The sequence below is a fragment of the Sinocyclocheilus rhinocerous genome, unplaced genomic scaffold, assembly GCF_001515625.1.
Source record: "Sinocyclocheilus rhinocerous isolate Xijiao unplaced genomic scaffold, SAMN03320098_v1.1 scaffold6028, whole genome shotgun sequence".
NCBI classification, from domain to species: Eukaryota; Metazoa; Chordata; class Actinopteri; order Cypriniformes; family Cyprinidae; genus Sinocyclocheilus; species Sinocyclocheilus rhinocerous.
The window spans coordinates 14,229-26,543 of record NW_015666169.1 but is presented as its reverse complement, the minus strand read 5'-3'; the positions used below and the strand labels follow the sequence as shown (position 1 = coordinate 26,543).

Below are 12,315 nucleotides of genomic sequence, written 5' to 3'. Positions count from 1 at the left end.
GGAGCGGCGGCTGGTGAATCAGCTGGCGGCTGCGTTTGAGCAGGAGCTGCTGCCGAAGGGCTGTACGCTGCGTCTGAGCGTCGACGGAGGACAGCAGGAGAAGGACGGAGCTCCGGCTCTGCATCTGGAGGTGGTGGGTGAAGACAGCTCCGCCCGGAAACTGGACATCCGCCCGCCGCTGAACCCTGAGGACGTGACGTACACTCACCGACATCACTGAGACTCGGACAGAATCAGACCAGCACATGCGCTGCAGTGTTTGTCTGGTCATCAATCGCTCACATACACATCCGGTTATTGGCAGAAATGTAAAAATGACGTATGCGGCGTTCTCATCTGCAAACACACCCGTAACGTTAATAACACATAAATCACACATGATGTTTGTAATAAAGAAGATCTCCGTCACGTGTTCAGACGTATAGATGTGTATATTCATTCATGGACGTTACAGTATATAAGAGAAGGTCTTGTGGTGCATGTGATCACTGACGTTCTGTTTTCAGCAGCAGCACGCGTTCATCTGAATTAAAGTGTATTCTATACTTTAAACACTAATGTTTCTTGTTAATATGAACTATAAATGGAGTTAATTCATGTATTGTGAATGATTCATCAGCTTTATTCCAAAGAAAAAACAACACTTCACAATAAGGTTTCATTTGCTATACAATCGTATTCAGTTATATTTTATTTTTATGGCGTGTAATTATGCATTTAAGTACTGAGTAATATTAATTAACTACATGTACTTACTGTATGATTAAGGATGAGGGTTTGATTTAGAGTTAGTTGCATGTAATTATGCTTAATTTTTAGTTATTACTATAGTAAGTATATGTAACGTGAAAATAAAGTATTACTCCGTATTTTTATTAACTAACATTAACAAGGATTAATAAATCAAAAAAATATGTATATTGCTCACTGTTAATTCGTGTTAATAGATTAACTAATGCTAACAAATAAAACCTTTCATAATCTCAAGCACTGTTTCTGTGGCATTGATTCCTCTAATACAGCATAGAGACACTTTCTTCATGGATTTCCTCAAGGAGAAAATAAATCCAGTCCTGCTCTGCATTTTGTCTCAAATATTCAGTTTCGCTTCAGATATGTAAATTGGTTGTGATGTTGTAATTGAAGTGATTAGAGGAGGAACTGCCTTCATCAAATCCTGCAGCGGAGCAGAAACACCTGGAACATAAAGATCTACATCTACGTGTGAGTGAGAGTGTGTGTGTGTGTGAGTGAGTGAGTGAGTGTGTCTGTCTGTCTGTGTGTGAGTGAGAGTGTGTGTGTGAGTGAGTGAGAGAGTGAGTGAGTGAGTGAGTGAGTGTGTCTGTCTGTCTGTGTGTGAGTGAGAGTGTGTGTGTGAGTGAGTGAGAGAGTGAGTGAGTGAGTGAGTGAGTGTGTCTGTCTGTCTGTGTGTGAGTGAGAGTGTGTGTGTGAGTGAGTGAGAGAGTGTGTGTGTGTGTGTGTGTGTGAGTGTGAGTGTGAGAGAGTGTGTGTGTGTGTGTCTGTGTGTCTGTGTGTGAGTGAGTGAGTGAGTGAGTGTGTCTGTCTGTGTGTGAGTGAGAGTGTGTGTGTGTGTGAGTGAGTGAGAGAGTGAGTGAGTGTGTGTCTGTGTGTGTGTGTGTGTGTGAGTGAGTGAGTGAGTGAGTGTGTCTGTCTGTCTGTGTGTGAGTGAGAGTGTGTGTGTGTGTGTGTGTGTGAGAGTGAGTGAGTGAGTGAGTGAGTGTGTCTGTCTGTCTGTGTGTGAGTGAGAGTGTGTGTGTGAGTGAGTGAGAGAGTGAGTGAGTGTGTGTCTGTGTGTGTGTGAGTGAGTGAGTGAGTGTGTCTCTGTGTGTGTATGAGTGTGTGAGAGTGTGTATGAGAGAGAGTGTGTGTGTGTGTGTGTGTGTGTGAGAGAGAGAGATGCAGGAGGAGGAATGCATGACACATTCCTTCTTTTCTCTGCATCCTTCTTTACACATGTAGGGATTCATTCACTTCCTGTGGGGATGAAATTAGCATCGTAAAACAGAACCCTGCTGCCCGCCGGACCTCCCACAACACACACAAACACAGTAAAGCAGTCCTGTGTGTGTGTGTGAGTGTACTGGTTTATATATCCTGGTGGGGACTTAAACCTGAATACACACAGACTCATGGGGACTCGTGTCACGGTGGGGACCTAAATTGTGGTCCCCACGGGTACAAAAGCTTATAAATCACACAGAATGGAGTGTATTGAAAATCTGAAATAGCACAAAGTTTCCTGTGAGGGGTAGGTTTAGGGGTAGGGTTGGTGTAGGACAATAGAATATACGGTCTGTACAGTAGAAAAACCATTACGCCTATGGAGAGTCCCCACAAGGATAGCTGACCAGACGTGTGTGTGTGTGTGTGTGTGTGAGAGTGTGTGTTGCATTTGGCATGATACAAACTTCAGTTCATTCAGTGGTTTTGCAGTATTTTTGATGCAAACGCTGCATTAATGTCAGTCTGTTCATATCAGAATGCATTCACTAGAATCTCTTGGGGAACATGAGCTTGTTTCAGGTTTGTTTTATTATTTATTTTGATTTAATTTTATGTGCCATTTGCTTTTTTTTGGATGAAATCAAAACTCGGACTGAATTGATCTAAATCTTTTAGAGCTGCTTAACACTAAATTACACTGTAACAAGGACACTGTGTAACAAGCGTTCACTTAAAACTGTTTTAAGTGAACGCTTGAGATACACAGAAGTAAAACTGCAAATGTTTACATAATAAAAATAAAAATAAAGCATTAAGAATAAGAAAAATAAAGAAGAGAGGAAAAAACTAAGTTGAAAGATATTGTAGAAGTCTGATGTTTTAGAAGTCTATTTGAGAATAATAGACAGTTGAATTGAGAAGTGAACGAGTGTCAGACAGATGTGTGTTTGAGAAGATGCTGCAGCAGCAGATCTCATGTTACTGACCAAATCTGCTTCAGCCTCTAAAAGAGTCCAATTCAATTATAAACCGAGAGAGAGAGACAGCTTTCATTACTCTGTCTCACACACACACTCTCATGGTAATGCCTGTGTGTGTGTGTGTGTATAATGATGATCCTCTATCAGAGTCTGAACTGATCCAGCACACACACACACACACAGCCGTGAACGTCTCTCGTCCATTAACGTGTGTGTCCGTGTCTTTTAACGGCTGCTGCTCTCTCTTCTCTCTCGTCTCTCTCTTCTGCTCGAGTCTCAGCGGACAAACCTGCAGGAACAGAGAGAATTATTGATTTACCATTTACAGTCCTGTAGCTCTGCATCTGAGAGATGAGAAATTACTCTGAGAGACAGACAGATGCAGCATGTCCCGCTTCTGTGTCTCTCTCTGTCCCAGATAACAGAGGAGCTCTCAACTTTATGAACAAACGTTCTTCCAGTAACGTTCATTCAGAGTTATCTGATCTTTAATCATGTTTGCACAGCGTTAGCACAAAATCATTACTGATACATCATTCATGGCACGTTTTATTTCAAATGTTGCGACTTGTTTCAGAACGTTCAAATGTAACGTTCTCGTAATGTTTGCAAAATGATACAATGTAATGTTCCCTTAACATTTGGATAACCAAGAAAAAAAAAACATTTTTAAAACATCTAAAGAACGTTCAGAGCACATTCAGAAATAACGTTTTCATAACTGATTTTGACAAGCGACAGTTTGATAAATTTGTCAATAGGTTTGATTTATTTTATGTGTAATGTTTGCATGTTGCTTTATATGTGTAAATTCTGTTTGCTTTATCATGCAAATGGAACGCTACAGTTCTAGTATTGTGTTCACACTGCAAACTGCATGACTTTATATAATCACATATAGTTAGGCCTATATAGCAAACGTTGTTCAATGCATTTATCAATGCACAAAGTTGTACACAGCTTCACTAATTCCTCCTTGCATGTTTTATTTTTAAGCGTTCTTGTTTATTGCATGATCGCTGTGGTGCGCATTTGTTCATGCATTCCGTCTACGCTTTTTTGCATCGCTCTCTTAGGCTAATATTTTTACTATGCAAAATCTGTTTAATGAAAGCAAATGCGTAATTACAGCGCGTCTGAGCGCAGATGCGCCGCTGAGTGCGTTAGTGTTTGAGGGCGGATGTGATGTCAGGTGTCTGTTACCTGCTGCTGTTAAAGCGAGAGATGTAACAGAACGCTACTGTTCCCATCATTCACCGTCATATTTCAACAGGAACATCTGTGCGCCACACATGTCCAAAAACAGCACTGGAAACAGACGCGCGCGCTTCTACAGTCTTTGCTCTCAGATGAACGTAAGATGGAAATGAAAGACCCCTAAAAGCGCAAGCAGCTTCTCTTCTGTCTTCTGTCTCTTTTTGAAAGACTAGGGAAAAAATCCATTCTGCCTAATTCAAAGCTTGCTCTGGGACAGCTCGCGTGGCAGATTGCCGGCTAATTAGTTTAGAGGAGAGTGTAATTTGATTAAGTTTGCACAGGTCCCGCGCAGCGCCGGTTGTGTCGGGCTCTGAGCGCGCGGGGCCCCGGAGCCCTGATCTGATTAACGCTCACACACACACAACACAACACACTCCATCAGACACACACACAACACACTCCATCAGACACACACACACACACACACACAACACAACACACTCCATCAGACACACACACAACACACTCCATCAGACACACACACACACACACACACAACACAACACACTCCATCAGACACACACACAACACACTCCATCAGACACACACACACACACACACACAACACAACACACTCCATCAGACACACACACAACACACTCCATCACAATCAGCAACCACCGAATATGATGCTATCTTTGTTGTTTCATAAACATTCGTCAGTAGGAAACTAGTTCTTTTTTCCTATTTGTTTAATATATAAATGTATGTAATCGGCAGAAATTCATCAGAGCTCTATATAGCCTCGGATATTTAAAATACAATGAAGTCCTGTTTGGTTTTGTCTTACGTTTGATATATTTCGTAATATTTACTGTTTTTTTAGACACTTTTGTGACCATTTCAATTAATCGATTCAAAGCGTCCAAAAAAATGATCCTACATTTATATATGTTAGAAAATAGTTTATATGGTAGTTCCAGTTGCGTTATGAATACAAAAATGCATTAGTGAACAGATCGAAAAGTCTGTCTGGATTATTTTCTTGACAATAATAAAACGCAAAAATAATTTTTGGGGCTTTGCAATTTGTTTATGAAAATACTAATTTAATTATTATGAAATTATGTTTATTGCACTCTTAAAAAGGGTTTTTGCAGTGATGCCATAAAAGAACCATTTTTGGTTCCATGTCAGTGATCAGTTCTCAAAACAACCATGTTTGTTTATTAATGTAAGAACATTTTTGAATAATCTAAAGAACCTTTTCTAGTCTGAAGAACCTTGCGCAACCGATGTTAAAGGTTGTTCGTGGAACCAGCGATGCCAATAAAGAACGTTTACTTTTCAGAATGTATTGTTATTATTTATTTAATTATTTATTGCCCGTTTTATGTCTTAACAGAGCTTTAATTAATAATAAATGTATGTCGCATTTGCATTTTGCACGCAACACTTTCCTTCATCCCAAATGCGGGTGTAAATCCGTCCTGAAACTGTTTCTGTTCTTTATTTGCAGAGGGCAATGTGTTCTGGATCAGAAGTCAGACCTGCTCGGTGTCAGGGGTGAGTTTGCTGGAGAACTGAACCTGGTTCACCCGAGTTAACCAGCCGCACACACCCGCTAATCTCTTCAGAGCCCCGCGCTTTCAAATCCGAGTGTTTGTCTTGAAAATGGGCTCTAATCCCGACCCGACCCGGCCAGACCAGCACCTTTAACATTCATTGGCGATTAACGGAAACAGTAACGAGGCTCTTTCTCATTCTTCGCGCTTGTGTAAATAACAGGCGGGGGTCTGAGAGAGATGCTGTGATTGACAGGTCAGCCCGAGCGCTTTTAAATCCTGGCATGCGCGCTGGTGATCGATAGTTACACTAACCAGCGTTTAACATTAGTGCACTTACTGTCCGAGAGGCTCCATTAATTTCTCCATAGTTTTAAAACACTCATATTTTGCTTTGCCATCACACACACACAAAAAAAGGCATTTTCCGAGCACGAAATAAATAAAGAAATGAAAAGCGGAGGGTCTCGTGCTCTCCGGGACTAATTGAATTGTGCTTGGGTTGGGTTGGTTTGGCTGACAGTAATCGCATCCGATGGTCGGGCCATTAAAGCGAGGCGCGCGTCTCCCGGTGACCGATCACTGCTGAATGCAGATTGAGCTAATGAGAGAGAGAGATTGATGAGAGCGAGAGAGGATGAAGGATGAGACGCGACGCGTCTGCGTGACGCATGGCACCGGTGACCCGTCTGAAAGCCGCCGGGCGTGCAGCGGGTGGCACGAGAGAAAGCCACGCATCTTTATGGGTTCCATGCGAATTACCCGCTCGACTAACATGTGCTATTCAGTACAGACAGAACTTTATTTCTTTTGTTTGTCTATTGACAATTCAGATCATTTTTACGGGGCAAAATAAAGTTTATAGGCATGCAGTTCAAATGGATCCATAAAAACAAAACAATACTGTCGTTGGTGCATATTATAAAATTATAATTAATGTATAATATTAATAAATCAGTGCATTATAATAAACAAATGCATTTAAATATTAACTCATCATATTAATTAAATCGTCTTTTATTTTCCATTACAAACTAGGCTACACACAATCTAAAATGCCAATTTTATTAATTCGTTTCTGCTTTCGCGTATTCGTTTTTTCTTTGCTTTATTTCGTTAATATGCATTATATTCTAATATTCGTTCATTTGCATGCCATATTTCACACATGCCATATTTAGTTTGCTTTAAAGAAAGCTTTTAAGGCCTCAGCGCGTGTTCCGTTTGTCTCGAGATGCTGAATCTCGGGGTCCGTGGCGACTTGTTGCAGGCGTGCGTTTCTCGTCAGGTCCCGGTACAGACGTTAATCCGCGCGGGTGATGCGGACGCTGATGGATGGAGTCTGAAAGGCGCGTCAGCTCCGCGCTCCGGGTAACCGGGTTACGGGCGCAGACTCCCGCTGCTCGCAGGGTCAGAAGTCACAAGTCAAACGAGCACCCGAAACGAATCCGTGTTCTTTAAAATGACACGTATGGCTGAAACATGGCGTATTTACATACAAATCAATTTTGTCCCAGAATTTTGCATTTTAAATGTTAATTGTTTTTTGATTAAATATTAACATTTTATAACGAAACAATCTGATAAAGTAAACAAAGATAATGTGGCTATAACAGCATCGATAACATGCGTCTAATTATTTGTATTATTTTAGTTTTGTTGGGGAGGGATTTTTCGTGGGTTCACCACATTTAACTCTCAGATCAAATCATTTCTGGAGATTTCTGGTGTGTAATAGCGACTGACAGCAAACAGATGTGCGTGATCGTGAGCAGCAGGTTTCCATCCAGAGACGCGTGAGTCATTTCTGATGAAACGAAACGAAATTAACGCGTTGAAATCGACGCTGATTAACATTTAATCTGAACTCGCGTTTATTTGAGTTAATTCCGCGTCTTAAAGTCTACATTTGGCCCTCCTGCTCAACTCGAAGGGGTTTCGTGGTCTTAAATAAACGCCATTGTTCCTGCAATCAAATTAAAGCTCATCTCACACTACCAACCAGAGCCACATTAAAGCTGAAACAATCCCACAATTCATTTAGCGCGAGCTAGAATGTGCCCATTTAGCTGCTCTTGAAAACTCGCCCATTCTCGCCTTAATGACATTAGTCTTCATAGCCATTAATAGTCATTTATTTAGAATTATATTTGCGCTGCGCGCGCGAGGCTGATATCTGAATAAACGCACAAAGAGATTCCAAAGCAGCAAATATAAAGGAGCTGAGCGCTGAGGAAAGTGAGGATGAGGAGGAGGAGGATGGAAAGGGTTAACGCGGAGGTGCATTAGAGATGCATGGAGGAGCAGAGGGGAGGAGGCGTTCAGCGCTGAGACATTGTCATGCAAACAGAGACCACCGCCTCGCCATTGTCTCCCGGACACCAACTTTATTATAAACACACCGCGAGCCGCCCGCCGCAGCAGAGCACCGGAACACCGCCACCGAGAGACACGCGCTGGATACCGCGAGAAAACCACGCGTTCCGCTGGAGTTTGACGCCGCAACCGGAGCTTTCGCGTCTCCGTCCGCCCTCCACATGTACAAAATGGATTACTCGTATCTGAACACGTATGACTCGTGCATGGCGGCGATGGAGGCGTCGGCGTACGCGGACTTTAACTCGTGCAGTCAGGCGAACACGTTCCAGTACAACCCGATCCGAACCGGCTTCAGCTCCGGCCCGGGATGCGCTCCGCTCGGTTCCGCCAGCTGCACTCTGGGCGCGCTGAGAGAGCACCAGCCCGCGCCCTACAGCACAGGTAACACACACACACACACACACACCACTAAAATCACACACAATCAGACCAAAACATGTCACAGATGGGGGGGAAAAAGACGCACAAAAGCTCGAAGCGCTTCATAAATACAGTGACTTATTAAATATAACAGGTGTCAAGACGCACCACTGAGCTCCAGAAATCCGTGAACAGGTGATCCAAAACCAAAAAAATCAATTTTTTCTTATTTTAAAATGTAAAGCTCATTTTGAATGATTTAAGGAATAAAATTCGTCTTTAAAATTTGGATAGCCGATGCCCAGTTGCAAATTCAAACTGGAATCCTAGTTAAATGTGACTGCATTTAATAATTTGATGCGCATCAAATTCATTTAAAGTAATTAATTTAATGATGTCCTACAGATCTATAATCAAACAGAGCGTTTATTGGAAATAAACTGTCCCGGCTCATATTTCTGTGCGGTGAATAAATCATTAATTTCACGGAATTCACACAGAAATGACAGATGTCACTTAATTTAAAAGTAAAACATTGTAGTTTAACAGTGGTGTAAATGTTATTTTTATACTTCATGGCACTGATTTTCTAGACGCGCTTCTGCATGAAATGAAGAAAATGAGAGTTTAAAATAAAATATATTTATGAGCAATCTTATAAATAGGAGCTCGTCTTTCTTTCTTCTGCTCTCCTGTTCTGCCCGTCACTGACTGATCTTCGCTCCTCTTTCAGTTCCGTACAAGTTCTTCTCGGACGCGTCGGGTCTGAACGAGAAGCGCAAGCAGCGGCGGATCCGCACGACCTTCACGAGCTCGCAGCTGAAGGAGCTGGACCGCGTGTTCGCCGAGACGCATTACCCGGACATCTACACGCGTGAGGAGCTCGCGCTGAAGATCGACCTGACCGAGGCACGCGTCCAGGTGAGGCCGCACGCGCGGAACTGACTTTCAGGGGCGTTGTCACTTTTATACGGACATACTTTTGAGACCCGTATAAAAACATAACAAACTAAATAGAATCTTGGCTGATTTGAATATATGCGTCTCGCTTTTTTTTGTGCCTCCAGCGCTGTTCGCAGACGCTTCCAAATCTCATGAATTCAGCTAATTTTATTAGATTGATTTATAGCAGCTGCATTCAGCCTGCGCATTTAAAAATAAAGAGGCTTTTCGTTCTCAGCGATGCCACAGAAGAAGCATTCCTGAAAAGCGACCAGTTCTTAAAAGCAGCATTTTTTTTCTCCATAAAATCGTTTTTTTATTTTTGTGGAATGGAAAGGTTTCACGCTCTCAGAAATAAAGGCTCTTTATTGGCTTCAGCCTTCGACGTCCTCGGAGCCACTGAAGTCATGACTAATGGAGACACATGTAATGCAGTTAGAAGAGCTGTAACCAAATATTCGCTACTGATTAATGATCCATTCCTGAATGGCCAATCTAATCTTGAATATTAGTATTCTTAATAATGTTTTTTACTCGCCAAAGATATAGATTTAGTCAGGAACAACCTTTCAGTTTCTTTCAAAAGAGGTTTTTGGTGAAAAATCTAAATGGTTCTTCTATATAAAAAAAAAAAGCCTGTTTTTGGTGCACGCCGTCACTCTTCCTCACCATTTTTTTCTTAGTATGGAGATGATTTTAATAATCTTTTCCCACTATAAAGACTCTCTTGTGGAATATAAAGGTTCCACACTCTTAAAAATAAAAGTTCTTGATGGTTGAGATGAAGAACCTTTAATATCAGAGGAAGCTTTCCATTGCACAAAAGTTCCTTAATTGTGGAAATATGTTCTTAAAATGTTCTTCACACTAAGAAAAAATGGTTCTTTTATGGCATCAATATTAGAACCCATTTTCGTAAACGTTATTTTGAAGAGTCTGCAGTGGAACAACACTAAAAGGCGTTTTTGGTTTCCCAGAGAACCTTTCGGTGATCAGTTCCTAAAAGAACCATTTTCTCCGATGTGTGAAGAATCTAAAGAACCTTTTCCGCAATAAAGAACTTTTTGTGCATTAAAAGGTTCCACGGATGTTAAAGGTTCTTCAATTTTTTTGCACCCTCAGATTCCAGATTTTCAAATAGTTGTATCTCAGCCAAATATTGTCTTATCCTAACAAACCATACATCAATGGAAAGATGCATAAATGCATAAATCTCAATTTTGAAAAATTGACCCTCAAGACTGGTTTTGTGCTCCAGGGTCACAAATGTATCTAAGGAGGAACCCAAAATGATGGTTTGCTGTAGATGTACATGCTCATGCTCGTCACTCTTCCTCAGGTTTGGTTCCAGAACCGACGCGCCAAATTCCGTAAGCAAGAACGCGCCACCAACTCCAAAGGAGCTAACGCCGGTGCCAACGGCTCCAGTGCCAAGAAGTCTGGCGAGAACCGCTCTTCCTCCGAGGATGACGAGTCTAAAGAGTCGACCTGCAGCCCGACGCCTGACAGCACGGCGAACATGGGCAGCCCCGGGGCCAGCAGCCTCAGCCCCAGCCCGGTCTCGGGCTCCTCGGCCGGCTTCACCAACGCCTCCATCTCCCCCTCCATCCACCAGGGCCTCAAGAGCTCGCCGTGGCCCAGCATGGGCTCCGCCGGGCCGGCCCTCCAGACCCAGGACCTGCTGAAGGCCTGGCAGCCGGCGGACAGTATGGCGTCTGGGCCGTTCGCGGGCGTTCTGTCCTCGTTCCACCGGAAACCCAACACAATCAAGACCAACCTGTTCTAGAGACTCCGCTTCGTGCGTCTCCGTCGCTCATCTACTGCTAGTTCTGTTCTGTCCATTGATTTGCGTAGAGCTGGACTCCTGATGGTTCGTTTATTGTCATGTTGGCGCTTGTGATGTGTGTGTGTTTGTGTTTATTCAGGTCTTGTTTTCCTCTTTATGGAGGGTCTGAATGCTGCAGAGACGCCTTAATCAACATCCCTTGAATCGTCAGTAAACGAGTTCTTAATTTCCTCTTAAACGAAGGTCCAGAAACGTTTGTCCTTTCGCAGGAGCTTCAGAACCAGAAATCAGTTCAGGTCTTCAGGACGAGACGATGAATGAGAACGAACTGTGATGCGATTAGACGAGCTGCAACCAAATATTCACAGCAGATTATGGGTTTATTAAGGATCCGTTTCTGAATGACCAATGTAATATTCCAGATTGTCCGTTTTTATTCTTCAAGAACTAAACGTCCAAGAGTTTCCGGGAGAATTTAAGGATTCGGGATCAGAATGATGTTGAACTTGTGTCTTGTTGATGAATTTCTCACGCGGTTCTTCACTGAAGCTGTTTGAAGATGTATGTGTGTGTGTGTGTGTGTGAGAGAGAGAGTGTGCCAGCCCTATTTTATTTATAATGAAATATACTAATTTGACAATAATTCTAATAATAAATAATGAAAAATATTAATAATAAAACAATTATATATATATATTGTGTGTGTGTGTGTGTGTGTATTGTGTGTGTGAGTCTGTGTGTGTGTGTATGTGTGAGTGTATGTGTGTGTGAGTGTATGTGTGTGTATTGTGTGTGTGAGTCTGTGTGTGTGTGTATGTGTGAGTGTATGTGTGTGTGAGTGTATGTGTGTGTATTGTGTGTGTGAGTCTGTGTGTGTGTGTATGTGTGAGTGTATGTGTGTGTGAGTGTATGTGTGTGTATTGTGTGTGTGAGTCTGTGTGTGTGTGTATGTGTGAGTGTATGTGTGTGTGTGTGTATAGTGTGTGTGTGTATTGTGTGTGTGAGTCTGTGTGTGTATGTGTGAGTGTGTGTATTGTGTGTGTGAGTCTGTGTGTGTGTGTATGTGTGAGTGTATGTGTGTGTGAGTGTATGTGTGTGTATTGTGTGTGTGAGTCTGTGTGTGTGTGTGTGTGTGTGTGTG

General features: G+C 42.3%; 2 protein-coding genes across 2 annotated transcripts in view; both read left to right on the top strand.

Annotated features, from left to right (window-relative positions):
* The window catches only part of LOC107731853 (caseinolytic peptidase B protein homolog), a 4,966-nt gene extending 4,746 nt beyond the window's left edge, over positions 1 to 220 (top strand). The window contains exon 8 of the mRNA XM_016543046.1: positions 5 to 220. Coding sequence (XP_016398532.1) covers positions 5 to 220 — 216 coding nt within the window. The remainder of the gene's footprint in view (positions 1 to 4) is intronic.
* Positions 221 to 8,038: 7,818 nt separating this feature from the next.
* LOC107731855 (paired mesoderm homeobox protein 2A-like) lies at positions 8,039 to 11,421 on the top strand. Its single transcript, XM_016543049.1, has 3 exons — positions 8,039 to 8,467; positions 9,180 to 9,367; positions 10,728 to 11,421. The coding sequence occupies exons 1-3, from the start codon at positions 8,245 to 8,247 to the stop codon at positions 11,172 to 11,174; spliced, it is 858 nt and encodes a 285-aa protein (XP_016398535.1). The 5' UTR covers positions 8,039 to 8,244; the 3' UTR covers positions 11,175 to 11,421.
* The last annotated feature ends 894 nt before the right edge of the window (positions 11,422 to 12,315 follow it).

Bases quoted from the DNA above. Each gene is read 5' to 3' on its own strand.
- LOC107731855 (XM_016543049.1), top strand. From the start codon at position 8,245: ATGTACAAAATGGATTACTCGTATCTGAACACGTATGACTCGTGCATG. The intron at 8,468-9,179 runs GTAACACACACA...CTCCTCTTTCAG, and splicing joins GCCCGCGCCCTACAGCACAG to TTCCGTACAAGTTCTTCTCG. The intron at 9,368-10,727 runs GTGAGGCCGCAC...ACTCTTCCTCAG, and splicing joins TGACCGAGGCACGCGTCCAG to GTTTGGTTCCAGAACCGACG.